Source organism: Chelmon rostratus, chromosome 21 (genome assembly GCF_017976325.1).
Source record: "Chelmon rostratus isolate fCheRos1 chromosome 21, fCheRos1.pri, whole genome shotgun sequence".
NCBI classification, from domain to species: Eukaryota; Metazoa; Chordata; class Actinopteri; order Chaetodontiformes; family Chaetodontidae; genus Chelmon; species Chelmon rostratus.
The window spans coordinates 14,113,046-14,131,107 of record NC_055678.1 but is presented as its reverse complement, the minus strand read 5'-3'; the positions used below and the strand labels follow the sequence as shown (position 1 = coordinate 14,131,107).

The 18,062-nt window shown below is 46.4% G+C and overlaps 1 protein-coding gene across 6 annotated transcripts in view; it reads right to left on the bottom strand.

Moving 5' to 3' along the window:
- Positions 1-18,062, bottom strand: part of raraa (retinoic acid receptor, alpha a) — a 143,118-nt gene that overhangs the window by 29,889 nt on the left and 95,167 nt on the right. Inside the window, exon 1 of one of the 6 annotated variants that reach the window (XM_041962246.1) lies at positions 8,018-8,539. The exons of the other annotated variants lie outside the window; for them this stretch is intronic. Coding sequence (XP_041818180.1) covers positions 8,018-8,195 — 178 coding nt within the window. The 5' untranslated portion in view covers positions 8,196-8,539. Of the gene's footprint in view, positions 1-8,017; positions 8,540-18,062 lie in introns of those variants that run through there. 6 annotated transcript variants of the gene reach the window in all.

Genomic DNA, 18,062 nt, shown 5'->3' with positions numbered 1-18,062 from the left:
CATTAGTCAGGTCCCCAGCTGGAGCAGAAATGGAGAGGAGGGGAAGACCTAGCTGTCAAAGGGCTCCTATACTTCTGATTTTATCTCCACGAGACACAGAGGAGGGCTTCCTCATTGATCACAGCGCTATCATTTAGAGCACCAAACAAAGGTGTTGGTGTGCAAATGATAAAGCGTTAAGACGCTTACTTGAGAACTGTTGGACTTTACACAAAACTCAGCAAAGGCACAACTGTAATAGGAACTAAATAAATCATATAGTCTTCTCTATCATACCTTTGAGCCACTAAGGAACAAATGCCCCTCTTCATTCTCTCTTTCCTACCCTCCCTCCGTCTTTTTAGCCTACTATAAAAAGCTTTCCTCGGGTTACTGTTAAAAATCCCGTGGAATAACAGAATGTGCCCTCTCCACTCTAAGTGCTACATGGCTGCATATTTCCCTATCAGCCCCCTCCCTTCCCTGATCTGAGGGAACATCCGGGCTGGAAGGCCCTTTGAATGAGATGACAAGGAATGAGGAATAGATGGACATTTATGTGTCTGGTTTCATCCAGAAAGGAGGGAATGTGTCATCCTGAGGGCTTTATCTCAGTTTCTTTCCCAGTGCATTGTCTCTGGGTATGAAACACTCAGAAACAAACACCAGTAGGCCACTCACTTAACCCTAACGGGGCCCTCTGTAAATGAACTAACGACATATTTATTTTTCAAAGAACAATGAGTGCTCCTCGGCATCTGACACGACCACTTAATTATTGTGATATCTACCAAGCAACTATCTCTCTCTTGCTAACAATGGCCCAGATAAGACACAACAGGTCGCAGCAAAGGTTAGACGATACATCTCTCTAAAATGAAGGGACTGCTTGATATCAGAGCACCTCCCTTTTAAACACACACTGGCTCTATTCATAACAAACAGGATGCAGTTGTTTCAGTCCCTTCTCATTCACCTCTCTTAACCTACACATGTTTGGTGCTGCTCATCTACAGGGCATCTCTCAGTTCACACAATGCTAATATCACAAACAGGTTTACAGGGAACAAGTGGCCTGTAACCCGAGCCTGTCTGCCTCCTTCAGTCGAACATGCTGTCCTATCCATCACCATCCAGCACTACACTCTTCCTTCCCACCTCCGCCGCACTGTTGGCAGTCTATTTCATCCTGGTCCCAGGTGGGCCTTTAAGAGTCAAATGTCAGAGGCCGGGCTCCAGCCAGACACGTAATGAATATGAAATGAATCAGAAGGGTTGTGGGAAAGAGAAAAGAATGGCGTACAGACAGACCTATCTCCTCTGTCACTAAGTGGGACCATATTGAGCCACGCTGAGCTGGGCTGGGCCAGGATGACATGAGAGGGAACCGAAGAGGAGAAGACAGACAATACTGATATCTAAAGTTACTTTAGAAAGGGGCTTCTATAAATCAAGACATGAAAGAGCTGGTCTTCCTCCAAGCTTGCCCTGTGTTCTCTCGGGGCCTGTTAAAGACACAAACACCAGGTATAATGAAAGCCGGGCAAATAAGGAGTCCAGTTATTAACTGCAATGAGATCACCTGAAACACTGAGACGTCTCTTCTATCTTAGTCGCTGGCATGCTAACTTATTAAAAGCACAGTTATAGCCGAGGGAACTTTGTTTTTGTGGGCACAAATAAATCGGGGTAAGCTGGAGTGATTCAGAGATCCCTCGCCTTTCTTGCGTGAAACACAAACATGAGCTGGGGCAGAGCGTTCTCTCTTGCTCCTTAGTTAACAACGCTGACTGAGACGGCAGCAACACAGTGCTATTTTCTGCCCAGACAGCAGGAGAACTGCCAGGCTCTTGTATTTTTAGCATACTAACCTCTACCCTATTTTCTCGGCTGTCCCACTCTCTAAATAGGAGGGCATTCCATCGCGGTGTGTGTGTGTGTGTGTGTGTGTGTGTGTGTGTGTGTGTGTGTGTGCACATTTGTGAACTACTTGAGGTGTACAGAGTTGTCATCCATGTGATGTTAACACAGATTCCCCCAAAGGGAAACGGTGGATGAGTGTGTTGGTGGAAGCAGCAGCCCTGTGCTTTGGCCCAGAGCTAGTGGCCTAAGAGAGTGTGTGGCAGACTGCACAGGAGAGGCAGAGGCAGGCAGTGGCCGTCTGCAACTGATGAAACAAGGCAACATTCCATGTAATCACTCTATATATAGCGGATGCTGGCAAAAGGGGGGTTGGAGGGCAGGAAATCTTGTAAAATATGAGGAAAAATTAGGGCAGGCGAGCATTAAAGATTAATCGTGACACTGACTGCCCGGCTCAGGCTTGCAATGCGGAGAATGCAACCATGGAGATGGGAAACAGAGAGGGAGAGAGAGATAAAGTGGGAGAGAGAAAGGAGACACTTTGGGAATGAAAATGCCTCGCAGATGAATTCTGGGGTGATGAATGTCCCTGGTTCAATACCCAGATGAATTTATGTGTGTTCCATTATGAGAGGGTGGGGATGAAACATGGAGATAGGATGGAGAGATGGGAAGGGGGGAGAGAGAGAGCCCTCTCTCAATGTGCTGGTGAGCTAGCCATGCAGAGCCCATTGCGAACAAGCCATCTGTAGAGATAAGTAAAGAAGTGATTACAACAGGCCCAGCTCAATTTCTGACAGTTGACGCTTGAATGCCCCCGTAGAGCTGAATTGATTTAAATGAAGAAGCTATGAATATTTTAGAGAGTAGAACCCCCCTTTAACCTGAACTGTTTCGATCTCCCTCCCACCCCTGTACATGTGTGTGAGTGTGTGTGGATGTGTGTGTATAAGAGGACAGACACGAGGGAGACTGTAATTAATGATAGCGAGATTACGGCCCCATGTCACACTGTCTGCCATCAGCTGCCTTCTTTAAGCCCTGATGAATCAATGACACTGCCTCGATCTTTTGTGTGCCCTGCTTTGCTCATCAAAGGGGGCTTTGCAGAGTACACCAACCCTTGTTTGGGGATTTAGCGTCAAACCAAACTGGTGTACAGTACACTCCGACTGATGCCTCCGGCTAATTCTCTCTACAAACAAGCTGGGGCCCATCGGTGGGTCTGAGCGCGTGTTTCTGCGTTCACAAAAACGCTGCCCAAAAAAAAATATGCTGAATTTCTGACATACTCAATAAGGAGTAACACCGCAGTATACCACCCCAGGAGAAAACAAAAACCTGACAGTCAGACATGGCATTGTTTGTATGTGTCCAAAGCCCAGTTGCTCTGCCAATATTCAGGATGACGGACCACACCCACTCATTACACCTTAACCAAATGACTGAAACTGCAGGCGCTATCAAACAAAGTGTGTCTGTGTTGCTCCTGGTAACCTTGTGGCACAGTGACCATCCTGTTCTGAGGGCATCTCTATTTAGTAAACGATGAATCGCATTAAAAAGGGCAGCAACAGCTCTGAAGGTTGGTGGCAAGGTGGCGTTTTGGGAGTGAGTGATGGCAGATTGTGAAATGCTGCCCTGCGGCCCTTCCCAAGAGAGCGACGGCAGCACAGTTGAACTCCCGTCACCCCTTTGCCATTACAAACATACCTTGATGACAAAATGTGTTATTGATGTTCACCTGAAGGTGAAAGCAGGCGTGTTTCTGTGCACACACTGATCTCTCACTCACGCACACTCAGTCTCTGTGGCGTTCAGGCCACTAAATCACTGTCGCCACTGGCTGTAAAGGGTTAGGCAGATGTGGTGCAATAAGGAGCCGGCCTGACGCTTGCCTTCCCTGGAAGAACAGGGGACCTTGCCTCAATGGTGTCCATCCATCCTGCCAGTTCCATCAAGTTGGGATCAACAAAGCCCCAGGAGGAAGAGTCCATTCTATCATCAGCCTTTCCATGAAAGCAGAGGTTCGTGGCTTATAAGCACATGCAGGAAATATAAGGCTCAGGGATTCGGCATTAACATTAAGGGCAAACACTGCAGTTCAGGAATATTAAGGCCTGGGATTTGCATTGCTACATTATGTCAACAAAATCACAAGCTGTAATTCTACTAAAGTTATAATCAGCTTTGCCAAGAAATCCTGAGTGGACTGATCATGAAATTCAATTTGGTACTAAACGTTCTGCCTTCATAGATGACCTTTTCTCCAGCTGTTTACGACAGCAACCCCCTTTCAATGTCAGAAACGGACAGTTCTCCGGCCAATTCTGTTTGGGGACAGGACGAGCTTCTCTCTGTTTATGCTCTGTTGTTCATGTTTTTCCCAATTCTCCGGACACACTTGCCAAATAAAATCAGCATATATAAATAAAGGGGGAGGAAGTGAAATTCTCAGTTCTTTCGCAAGGCCAACACCAATCTGCTGGCCTGCACAAAGTCCAAACACGTCACCCAGAGTTTTCCATGTTGCTGCCGAACAGCAAAAACAATTAAGCTGCATTTCCACCAAACACTTTCGGTAAAGTACCCTTGAAACCCGTGCCTACCTGTACCTAAACCCTAGATCTTTTTTGCATTTCTCCTACAGACAGCAGTCCTAAATGTTGGTGGAGTTGTAACCAGGATTTTGGGGCTGATCGCCTCACTTTTCCAACACTTGAGAAACAGCAGACGGGACTTTTCTTGGTCTTGAAAGCTGCAGCATTATTAACTGACACACTGTAACCTATACTGTACATTTACTGCCAGACTGTCATCTTACTGCTGACATTGTCCTCTGCTCCACTGGCATTCACCGTCACCTCTCTGCTGCTCGCTCCCCCTCTCAACCATACACTCACCACACATATATACTCACACACAGCTACTCTACTCTTATAACAACATCGTATATCCTTTCTCCTCTGTATGTGGTTGTTTACTGGCTGTAAGCAGCATGACAAAAGATTGAGAGGTGGAAAATCCTGGATCAGAGTGCAGATGATAAAACGATTAGGTGCTCTGTTTCTATCTGACCAATCAACAGACTGCAGTGTTTCTACCACTTGATCAGTGTGCTAGGCACCTCAACAGAGGGGTGACTAGAAAACCGTGTAAGAAACTGAACTGTATGGCGGAAACCGGGTTTTTGGGACGCTGTTGCTGCTGCAGCCTCTCAAGAAACCGAAAGAGAAGCCACATGGGTTTGTGCTTCGACAGCAAAGCTCAAACTTTCTTGCTTTTTTCTCTTCAAAAAAAATCTTCAGCGACGAACCTCCCCCTTCATCGTTGCCTGAAATTGCTCCTGCTCTTACAGTCTCTTGCACCGAAAAAACAATAAAATACCATCTGTTTCTTCTTGGGCCTCGTCTCCTGCTAGGCAAAGGGACTTCCGCACTTAAATACCACATGAGTCAGATTAAGCTGCCAGTCACTTGCCCCTCAGACACACAGTGTTCGTGTCCAATAGCCCGCTTGGCAGGCCCTGACTTCAGAAGACAAACTAGCTAAAGCTCGCCCTTCTCTGCCTTGTCTACTCTCTATGGAAATCCCTGGTGACCGCTTTCTTTCGTACTGTGGGCAGCCTGAGGAAAAAAACAAAGAGCGGGGCAGCATTTGAGCCCACCCCATGCAATCCCTCGTTCCTTCATATCCCAGTTTTTTAAGTGTGTGACAGTCATGTGAACAAGACCATGCACATTCTTTCATGCATGAGCCCATAATTATTGTAAGGACTCTGACAGGCACTCAGTGAAAAATCAAGTGCATTTAATCTGCAAGACCAGAGCCTTTTCACCGTAAAGACTCAGCATTGCTGCTCTGGATATACCAGATTACGAACAGCTTGGCCTGTGAGTGGGCAAACCTGCGCTGACAGCAGCTGAATGTAAGCAGTCAAACAACGGAAGTGGCTGCATCTTTAAAGAACAATAACATCGGAGATGAAGCACCCATATGATCTGGATTTGCGCCCAGCCACTTAATAGGTCCAGGAGGTCATTTATTTCAGCGGACATGTCATTGAGTGCACTCTTAGAGCCAGAGAGCTCGTCTGTAAAGCCCATAATGAATAGTTACATCCAATGTGGAGTGGTTGAAAAAACAGAGGACTAAAAAGGAAAAGCAGTGAGGGGGTAAAAAGAAAAAAAAAAACAAGTTTAGCTCCACCAGCAATCTGTTCCTTAAGCCACGTGCAGAGGATAACATACCATGAAACTACTGTCTGTGAAGTTTGTATTTAAAACGAGTCCAGAAAAAGATGAAGCCAGCAGATGTTTTTGGGATTGTCTCGTGCTTTTGAGCCTGACTGGCTTGGATCCCCGCTCGAGAACGGGAGGTTAAAAAAGAAATCTTGCTCTGTTTTGTTTTCTACCCATATGATCCAATAAGCCTCCGAGCCACGTGATGACACTAACGGACGTTGTGCCTCGCTAGTCTAAACCCCCCCACTGCCACCGCTCCCTGGTTGTGCACTAAATTTTTTATTACGTTCAAGCAGTAAGGCAAAGAGCAGCCCTGCCAACCCCCCCGGACGACATACACACGCACACACTCCCCCTGCAACTCCTCCGTTGAGCAACACAATGTGGAGTCGAGTAAGGGATCAGAGGTCTTTTCCTGGGCCAAACCCCCACAGCCTCCCTCAGAAGAGCTCACATGGTTTGAATCAATGCTGCCACTAGAGCCGTTTAGTGGGCCAGTTCAATAAATACTATCAAGCTCGCTGGATATCTGCTTTGAAAAATGCATCAGAGCTTTCCTATAAGTCAAGAGGAATTTCTAATCTCATCAGACTCGGAAAAACAAGCAGTGAAAAAGAGAGAAAAACTACTGCATAAACAGAACCGTTTCCAGTGCTTTTGTTGTTGCTGCCAAACATGCGAAATTCCTGTTTAAATTTCCCTTTGTCGTGTGTTTCTATAGTCTTGAGACGAGGAGGAAATTGGCCCTTAAGGGCCTGTGGAGATTCCTGCCTTTTACACTCCTTCAGCTGTGAAAGACAACAGAGCTATCTCTTCTATAAAGGCCTGGTTGAGCTTTGTGCAGTGCAGCTCCTTTGAGGTAAAGAATGGGAAGGGCCTCTGTGATACTTTGTTGTTGCAATAAAACTCTCTCTTATTGCAGCAGATACCGTATCAATAAACTGAAATCTCCCATGGCTGGAGGCGGTTACTCAACCCAAGAAAACACACACGCACACACACACGTGCACAGACTAAATCACTTATCCAAACTGAAGTCTTACTGAGATTTTAGAAGCATCTGATGCTGGCATGCTATTTATAGGCATGGCAGAAAGCCTGTCATCATCCCTCCTTGGCTCTGAAAGCTACAAATATTAATTTCTGATTGCATTTATTAGAATTTAAATATTTATGGTAATGCATGCGCTCTGACAGAAGATGTTAAGATGCTAGGATAAATATGTGATGTAAACATTAAACAGCAAAAGTCCATTCTTATCCTGCACTTGTGTTGTAAACCCTTCCCCAGCCTACCCGAAATATATAAATCACCTGTTTAAAATATATTTAATTAGCGCAAGGCCTGGTTGGAACATTAAATAGACCAAACTGCTCAGTTAAGGCCGTGCTGCCCTGTGGCCTGTGGGTACAGCTATCCAGATTACCAGAGGAACCGAGGGATAAAACCGGCAGGAAAGTTTGATCTGATTAACGTTGGCATGCCTTGCAAAACCTTGTTTGTATCAAGTGCATATTTCAGGAACGTAAAAAGCTTTGGATAACGTGGCCCGGATCAAAGCGCCGCAGTCTCGCCGAGGTTTCGCAGAAAAAATACCCAGCCTGGGCGCACACTGAGGCAGGAGAGACTGAGCCGAAAGTGGGTCAAGTATATATAATGCAGTTATGAAGCTCAGTGATGGCGATAACATGCAATGCTGTTTGGCACATATTATGGGGTTTAAATAATTGAAATAAAACAGGCTGGTAACACAGGAATAAAGGCCGTAAAATATGAATTATAGTCGCAACTGCTGTCTGATTAAAAAAATAACTGAAATGAAAACACGACATTTATATAGGTTGTAAAAGCACGCGCACACATGGTTATAGAGGCTTTTAACTTCCCCAATTAGTGAAATGAAGTTGAGCAGGCAGGAAAAGGCACCTACAGTGATTGGAGCCGTTCCAGTGCTGGTTTCTGATGGACGTGCTGTAGGGATGGGGCGCTCCGGGCACCAGTCCTTTCTCTGGGATCAAGCATCCTCTGCTCTGGTTGTAGTAATCCATCATTAAAAACGGGTTCGGGCTGGGATTCAGTCCCACAACGTCCACACTCTCATACATCATACGGCGCAGGACGATGGCAGCAGCGGATTATTATCAGAAAACGAAGTATTGTCGCGCACGCAGGAGCACACGAGCCGTGTGGGTCTCAGCTCGCCACCAGCAGAGGTAGAAACTGAGGGGGCCAAACGGGGGGGAACTGCATCAAAATCAGAGGAAAAGTGACAAATCCAAACACAGCGGGGACATTTGAACATTTGGCATCTTCTCGTAGCACTGTATTGATCGAAAACCAAATCGAGGAGCGAAATCAGTGTCTCTGTAGCCTAATCGGCTGCGCTCAATTTGAAAACATCATTTAAAAGCACAGTCTGCATGGTGTCCAACGCAAGAACACGGCTTCGGTTATGCACAAAAAAAAACTAAAAAGGAAAAAAAAAAAGAGACCGAAAACGACCCGATTAACTTCAGCAGATCTATCGGTCCTGTCGGCCTTGCTCAAACAGAGAGCAACATTTGAGGCTGTATCCGCAGCATAAAGAGAGAATAAGCAGAATAAAATCCCAGAGGAGAGGACACAAATCTCCAAAGTCCCTGTCGACAACACAGGAAAACTATCAATGAGACGAAAGCGCAAACATCAGAGAGGGAATTCCGTCTTATTGCAGTTTGTCCTTTGGGTTACGGTCGGTTGTCCCGTTTGCGCCCGCCGTGGGTGGACTCCTGTCAGCCGCGTGAATGAACCGGTCTCCCTGCGTGCGCTACAGCGGCCGGCGGCTTCCCTCGGTCAGACCCTGCCCTCCGATATCCAGGTTTGCAGACAACTTGCAGCACCGCCTTGTTTGTATTTGGAGAGCGAAGCCTATATCATTCCCACACCAAACCGTGCGGCTATCATCTTCTGCAAAAATGTGACAAGGCACAGCAGCTGAGGGCTTTGGCTCCACCTCCACTCGGCTCTTTTTCTTTTTTTCTCTCCCTACCCTCGGTCCCTTTTCATGTGTTGCTCCTCCTACGTTTAACCCCTTCAGGGACGTCACCATGGATGTCCCTCTATCTAAATCCGGGCCCTGCATGGGACTGTGGGGGGGGGCTCCCTCAGATTTAGGTGTGGGGACTTTAAATAGGAATGTATTTGAGGACATGATTAAGTTATATAAGCTCTGTAATGAGTCTTTCATATCTTTACACGAAGTTCATGGACATAATGACTGCTGCACCAGACTTCATCTCTCTCACTCTTTTTTCCTGGAAGTTTCCGTCTATGTTCTCACTCTTTATTTGGGCCCCTCCTTCCAACTAATTTGACCCTTTCCCCCATGCTCTCATCAGTCCCTACCCTCCGATTTTTTCTCTCCCCCAACCCCAGTCTCCCTAATTTGCCTAATGCTATGCGGCTGAACTTTCCCTGAACCCAGGGAAGTAGGCAGCCTCACCTCCTGGTGACCCACTGGCTGACTCGGATTCGCCTTTCTGGCTCTCTCTCATCCCACATTATTCAAGGTTTCCCACCTTGTACACTCAGTGTAGCACCATTGCACTTTTCCTCGAATGCTGCCCAGAGAGGCGCCTCAGTTAAGCCAGCACACATAAAGTAAGAAAAGTGGCAAAGTCACCCAGTCATGGTAAGTTAACTGACACTTTTCTCACAGTGTGGTTACAGCTGGAAAGACCAGGAAGTTGTTTTGCTTCAGAGTTGCACCACCTCACCAATAAATGTTACTCCACCTTTACTCTGCAACATTCCGTGCAGCATTGTTGCAACTTGTTATGCAAACACAGAGCCGTGTCATGCACAAGGGCTTGCGTCCATACCAAAGCTATACGGCTTGAATACGACATGAATATTCCCTTTTCTTATTCAGGTGATGCAAATATCAATGCTGAATGAATATAGTGACAGCTAAAGCCACGGCCTCACAAAGTCATCCAAACTTTTCAAGAACGCATCACCAGTCTCACGCTCAAAAAACTTTCTTGTATACAGCTGCTGGCTGTGTAAGTTGTCTCATCGTACCAAGTTGTAGAAATAAAGGCCACGCACCTTAAGAACATCTTACATCACGTGACTACTTTTAGACCTTGACACTGAGTAAAAATTGGGCTCACCCTCTTAAAATAGGAGACCACATATTAAATATCCAGCACATTTAATCAATGATTGGGACGTCAAGGTCAAGAGCATGCACAGGCAGTTTCTGACAACTTGTCTATGACTGCAAAATCAGCTGTCACGTCTCATCAAGTGCAATCTTAAGTATTTTTATATTGTTTCTGTATGCCAGCGTGGATGCAAAACTTTTCAAAATTGACCTGAAAATGCCTGTATGAACATAAAACATTTGGTACATGAACAGCACTTTCAAATATACCTGCGTTAATGAGGACATGGCCAAAAACTGTGTGACTGTGTGTTGTTATCTACACCCCTGCCGGAACAATACACCTGAGCCACAGGCCACAGCTGAGTCTGACCAACAGGGTTTTTGAGAGGGATTATCTGCACGGAGCCTGGCAGGGGGGCTTGGCCTGCTCCGCCCCCACTGACTGTGACACTTATTTAATGCAGGCCCCAGTGTGTTTACCCTGCCTGATAAGAACCCAGTGTGCAGGCCTGAGCCACGGCGACCCCTTGCCTGCACTGATAGTGCAGCCACACATTCCTTGACAGGATTAGCCCTGTGAGTAATAGCTGTCAGAAAATGCTAATTTTCCAGGCTCTGTTTTCTTCTCCAAGGGGAGAGCATTCATCCTCGGGTAATACCCTGTGATAGCATAGAACAAGCTAAGAGATAACGGATTGTTGATCATTGCTTATTATGGAGGGGGAGGGAGGAATAGAAGATTAGACCTGAACAAATGTCCTTTCCCCACAGCTTTCTAACATTTTTTTAAAAACAAAAAAGTCACTTTGTCATCCTTAAAAAGGGCTCAATACATCCAGGTGCCTAAGATGCAATAAATGTGGTGTTTTTATATTCACAGGAGGGAACTGGGAACAGAGTGCTCCTAGGGGCAGACAGTTAGGGAATTGGATGTATTACATTACATCAATGGAAAATTGAGTGCTAGTTTAGTGCCAGGTGGTGTCCAGTCTGTACGTGAGGGTGACTCATCACAAACACGCACTTGAGAATTGGTGCCATGAATTTAGGGGAACTGAGAGTGGTCAGCGGTCTCCATTGCGTCTTCACGTCTAAGTAAAGTCAAAAACTTAAAGAGAGTCACAGGAGGTTCAGCTGAGGCTAATACACCAGTCCAGGTGGCTGTTCTCGTTCCAGCATCAATAAGCACCACACTCCTTAGAACATGGAAAAGTACTTTGGTGGGAAGCAATGCCAGATAGAATGAGATTGTGTCTCAATCCCCTAAGTTGTCACTGAGAGGCAAGTCGTGGTTACGTGGCTTGGGCTTCAAAGTGTTGTTGCATAAAGTCCAGGCAAACCGATGGAGAGGCCTGATTAAAGCACCATTCAGACGTGGAGGCTTTGCAGAAATAGATGGTTATGTAAGTGCAAATAATAGAGGGATACCACGAGCGGTAAACATAGCGTCCTTGATTCGGAGCAAAGCTGGAACTGAGAGTCCAGCGGAGAAATGGGGGGAGAGTTGGGCACAGAGGGGAGAAGGATTTTAGGAGGGAATTCAAAGAGTTTTATGGGCAAGGGCGGAGAGGAGATTGCTGACTGGACCTTGAGGGTGTCAAACAATTTTTACTGCCCCCACTCTCCTTCTTTCTTAGCCCAATCAGGGCTGTTAGGAAGCAGTAAAAAGTGCTTCCCTTCCTCCCCCAAGGAGATGTCCAGGTTTCTGTCACGCTGTGGGGCAAAAACCTGCTGTCTGCAAGTCAGCAGCATTATCCCACGACTGTGATGATCAGCACCATAATCCCCTCCGCCCCCACTCCTACCACCGGCGTGGTCCCAGCAGTCAACTTCCTCACGCCACTGTCCAACCACAATCACATCTCCCCTGGGTGCATGTCAGCGTGTGCTTGCTTGTGTGTGTGCCAAGGTGCATGTTTGCCTTTAAGTGTACCTGAAACTCCACCTACCTGTCTGTTACCACTCCGTTCCCCTCACTGCATTTACAGTTTCTGTGTGTATGCGCGTGTTTGTTTGCACAGCTGGCTTTGTGCAGCCTGTACAGCCAGCACCAGACAAACCCAACAGCTGTGCTCCCCGACAGCGAGCCAATGCGTAATGAGGGCCCGACCCTTCGATGTGAGGACAAGCTGCAGTTATCGATGAACACTGCACCGCTTCCACCTTCTTTCCGTCAATCTACTGGATACACACACAAACACACGCACGCACACACACACACAAAGCCTGACCCAAAGTTAAACTGTTCGATAGATCTCCACATCTGTGCTTTGCTATCTTCAGTGTGTGTGCATCTGTGTGAGTGTGTCTTTTCTAAAAAGACCCTCTTAGTGGCTGCAGGGATTTTGTGAAAGCTACCCCCTTTGTCATTATCCCTTTAATGTCCCTCTGACGGCAGATTCCAGCATTTATGGTACAGGGCTATATCTGCCCATAAAGCCTTTTATTGTTTAGCCCAGCTCTATGGTGGCCGTAACCTGGTTTTCCCATTTTTTATGGGGACCTTCACTATATCACAGGGGGGAGGACAAAGCTGCCCACCATCGGTGTTTACCAAAGTATGGCCTACTCATAAATCCATCATGGCCGGCGGCATTCTGGAAATACCTCAGCAGAGGGAGAGAAAGAGAAAGAGGAGGGGGAGGAGACATAGCTTATTGTAAAGCTTGTAATCGCCCACACTCTATGGCCTTGAGTTGGAGGGCCCATCTCCACAATGATCATTAGGTCTATGTTCCTTAGCACCGAGTCCATCACTCAGCAAATCCACAGAAAATTGCTATGGATGTTACCCTGGAGGAAGGATATCTCAATATCAGTCATCCCGGACGTAGAATGGTCCCCATTAGCTCTCAGAAACACATGAATGGACACACCACTAATTCTATTAAGAAAGACAGACAATGACACACAGAGACAGGGACCAACCAAGACAGGAGGCGGGTGACAGAGGACACTGAAAAAGAGGTTGAGGACATTTAAAGAATCTGTGTTTTGTGCGTCACCACTTCATGTTAAAGGTGGGTGGTATGAACAAAAACAGTGACACAGAAAATTAGTTAATGAGATATAAAAAAAAGATTTTTAAATAATGGACAATGGGAAAAAAATCAATTACCTACCTAACTAACTACAGAAAAAGAAGCTGGCATAATGTAGAGTATGGGGAGGCTGAGGCAAAGAGATTATGTGCTCTAGGAAAGCACAGAGGGGGACAGGAGAAAGCAGGGAGCAGAAGTGAAGAGCAGAGCAGGAAGAGGATGGCAGGGGCTGGCAGAACTGGCCCGGTCCACATCTCCACTCTGCCAAAACTCACTACGAAATTGGCATCACTGATGCAATTATAACTCAAGCCACGTTCTATTTAGCGATGCATGATACCATTCGTTTCTCTATTTCCTGCATCCAGGTTCTTGACCGCAGCCTTGCCCTCGTGGCCTTAACTCAGAGTTCACAAAAAAAGACAGACAAAGTGAGAAATGTGGGAGTGTGGAAAATAAAAAAAAAAGCCTTCCTCTCATCAAAACGGTCTTTCAAGCTTTGATTTTGCCCGTGTTGCCTGATTCGAGCAGTTTCATCTCCCGCTGACAGAGATCTTAGGGCACTGCTGTCTGGGTGCTGAGGCACCGCGTTTAAAAAGCAGCTCTGTATCACTCACATGAACCCCCCTGCACAGGATTTTCCTCTCTCCCACCCTCCCTCTTGCTGCTTTCTTTCGCCTCAGTTTTTGAAGTGCTGTAGAGGGCCGATTTCCCGTTTTCCATTCAGAAGTGTGATGCACGGGGTGGCCTGGAGGGGATATGAGACAGGAGGTGGGGGGGGTGTTTGGTGGTTCACTTTAAGTGGATTGCCCTCAGTGTTGTTGTGCCCAGCCCAAAGCATTATAACGCCTCGGCGAGTGACCTCCACTTGAGTGGTGCCCTTAACACCGGCGCCGGGCAAGGCACGCTGGTTGTTGTGCTTAGTACAAAGGCCCGATGTGTGCCACGAACCGCACAGAGGTTGAATAACTGCGGGCCGAATGTGCAGTGAACAGTCATCCAAACGGCTGTGTGTGTGGGTGTGTGTGATACAGCTCTAATCCTGCCCTTGCTCTTTCATAAAACTGACTGAATGTGCTTGTTGCATCCTGCTTTTTATGTTTTTAAGCGCGTGCCTGTCTGAGTGCATGCACGCTCCTGCCAAGCAATGTGAAATGCGCGAAAGTGCCGAGCTGGTTCAGATGTTAATGAAACATGTGAAATCCCCTGCTTAGCCAGCAAGTTGGGAGCTGGGGACAACAAAGGCCCACAGGAGAGCAACAGACTGCCGCGGCTCAGAGCATGACAAATGCCCCTGCCATCGTCACCACTGTGGCCCCTGTTACCCCTGCCTTTTATAGGAAGGTGGGGGGAGGCCAGCGGCGGGGGATCTGCTTCATTCTAACCTGGGGAGGGGAGCAGGAGGAGGGTTAATGGAATGGATGACTCCGCCACATTAAAAGAGAAGGGAGCAGAGCGATGAGGGTGAGGGAGGAGGTGTCATCAGCATTTCAAAAGAGCGGGGCGCAGGGAATGTAGATGGAGCAGCCACTCCCCTTTCTCTGCCATCTCTCACCATCGCTGTTATTGTCCACCACACACCCCATCCCAGCCCTAATGTGTGTGTGTGTGTGTGTGTGTTATATATTTATATGTATGAAAGAGAGGAGTTAATTGGATGAGAGGCAGCCCTTTTCCCCCACAAGTCCCAGAGGTGCGTACGGGTCAACTTCATCCGAGAGCCGAGGACAACCCTGACAGTGAAAAGTGCCCTATCAGAGCACAGATTTTCACCGCGCTGTGCTTGTTTCTGCAGTCAAAAGGTTTGCTCAGCGTAGCCACGGGCAGCAGCAAAGAGGCTCGTCCTTTGTCAGGCCCAGACAACAAACCCAGAGAACTGCAGTGAAAATTGACATCAATGTCAAACTTTTTGTCCTCAGGCCCTGGCTTGTCCTGCCCTTGATATTCAAAAGGAAAAAAAAGAACACTCTACTGAAAACATGACCAGCATCACATGACTTATCATATGCCAAAATATGCATCCGCATCTCTCAACACAGAGCAACTGTCGGGCTGTTGCTTAACAGTGTTACACATATCTTGGCAATCTCAATGACACGACTCTCACAGACTAGAACATTTTAAGTAAACAGACCTGCATTGGCAAGTATCTGTCAAAGAGGTGCAGGACAGAGGCTGACATTTTTGGGGGGAATCCTGTGGGATTCCTGCAGGATGGGAGTCAATTTCACTGTTTACCACGTGATTGAGATGGGACAGGAGTCAAGACAAATATGCAGTTCTAATACGAATAAACGCTATCTTCTCTTTCTTTTTTTTTCTTTAAACATCATGCAAGTTGTTCTGTTGTGTGCTTTTTATTTGGTTTTATTTTCTCCTGTCCGCTCTGGTGGCTAGTTGCTGGTTGGTTGCAGCCACCTGATCAGTGCATGACTTGTGTGCAAAAACATGTACATGGAAAGCACAACACAGGAGCAGTTTTTGTGGAACTGGAGTAAAAATCCACTCCCATATCACTCTTTTGTGGTGAAGTGACAGAGTTAAGACAGAAGTACCTCTAAGCTCTCTCCATCTATTCAATTTCATAGGGAATATGTGAAGGAAAATACTTTTCCTTCATATGTTGACTGCTGAAAGCTTTAAATTATCCACTTTTGCAGTTGGGACTATCAATTCAGCACTCCATCTGTGACAGAACTTCCAAGAGTTAAAAAAAAAAAAAGCACAGAAGGGCTTTGGACTGACATAAATAAAGCTCGGCAGTCACTATGGCTACCCAAACCATCTGTGTTGTGATGCCACAGAGAGGGGGAGTGTCTCAATAGTAAGTAAATGGGCTAGTACAAAAAGTGAATGGCTCAGATGGGCAGATCATTAGCCAGCCACATCTTACCATTCTCTGTGTGATACCAGGACAGGAGGGGGTTGATACATGAAAAAAGAAGCCTGATAATATTTAACCAGTGGAGATTTATCATCAATCTGGACCCCCCCAACCACATCATCAGTCCTCACCCCCGGCTCTGGCCTATTGTCATTAAGACCCTAGCTCCCTTTCACGCTTTATTCAATATTTTTGAGCCATTGTTCCCCCTTACATGCCCCCTCTGAACTACATTACTTTTCCCACTCAGTAGTGAAAGGAGAGGGGCAACAGCCAGAAAAAAACATAATATGTTATAGTGTCAGGAGTAACAAAAACGTCAGCCGGCCATGGCAAAAGTCTGGGTTTTGCATGCATTCTCGAGCTTAAACTCCAGACTAAAGCATGCACGCCGTCACACTTTCTCCTCCCATTCTCGCACACACACACTTTCTCTCCCCTTCTGTCTCAACACAGGCACACACACACCGACACACACACACACGGTGACCCTGTGGGCTTTGCCAGGCTCTTTGAATGAAAAAGAGAAGTCATTTATCCGACTCATCTTCGCTGCACCTCGCAGCACCTTTTAAAAACACTCTTTATTCCTTGCTAACGCTACAGCTGCACCTTACTGACAGCATGATGAAGAGCCCTATTCTGCCACCCTTTCTTCCCTCCCTTTCTCCCTCTTTCTCTCTCTCTCTCTCTCTCTCTCTCCCTCTCTCCTTCTCTCTACTGTCTCTGGAGCTTCTCCTGTCTTTCCATCCTCACTGCCAACAGTCTTGCAGAAAAGTGAAGGCTAAGCTTCAGTGACAATGCAAGAAAGTGTCAGTCCGTGTGCATATGTGCGTCTGTCTGCGTGTGAGCTTGTGTGTCTCGGGGTGTTTTGGCATGGATCCCCATGTATCAGTGTTTGCATGTTTAATCGGGAAAAAAAGGTGCCACAGTGAAATGTGTAAAAAGGTTGAGGGGGTTTGATGAGCTTGCTCATGTATGGAGGTGAGAACAGGAGTGCCAGGGGCTGCTGGGAGGCCTGGTGTGTCAGAGCTCATCTGGAGTTAACAAAATCATCCTCCAGAACCTGCCAATATTCAGTTCACTATCCTAGCTCACATCTTTCACTGTTATTTACTCAACCTGCATAGATGGTGTAGTATCAACACAATGCATATATCTGTCAACTGCACTGTTGTAGCTTTACATCCAAATCTCTGCTGTATCATTGCTTTTGACTGTTGATCAATAAAGCTTATCTTGGATTTGATATCTCTCACTGAGATTATAAAGTTTACACCTTGGCAGACCATACTGTGTACCCATACAGCTACGTGGAAATTTGCATTAACATTTAATGAATCTCAGCCCCCTCTCTTATCCCTACTATTTTGCAAATGCATCTTCAAACATTGTCATGTTTGCAGTGAATAACCAAGGGATGATGCAGATTTCAGTTAGCACACAGCTAAGCGTCAGACTGTCTAGATTGTGTTTGACCAGGGGTGTGTATGCTCTCAGGTCTGTGTGTTTATCTGAGGTAGTCTCTATGCAACCAAGCAGACATTAACAATAAAACCTCTAACCTAGTTGGCCGACAGCCAATCTCTTTCTATCTCCCTCTCTCTCTCTCTGGATGGATCATTCATCACTCTCTTCCTCCCTCTTTCCCTCCCTACAGCATCCTGGTCCACAACATTAGCCCCACCAATACAGCTGTTGCTACAGATAAGGGTAACACTCCTGACATGTTTGATTCAAAACTTTCTTATGCAGAGTAAAAAAAAATAAATAAAAGGAAAAAAAACAGAGAGCAGGCTTATAGAGGATGACATGACTCCAGCTACGGCACCAGAAAAGGGCCAAGTTGTTGCAAGGTTATGAAAAGAGGAAAAGGTTAGCCTCAAAACACTTTTAATGG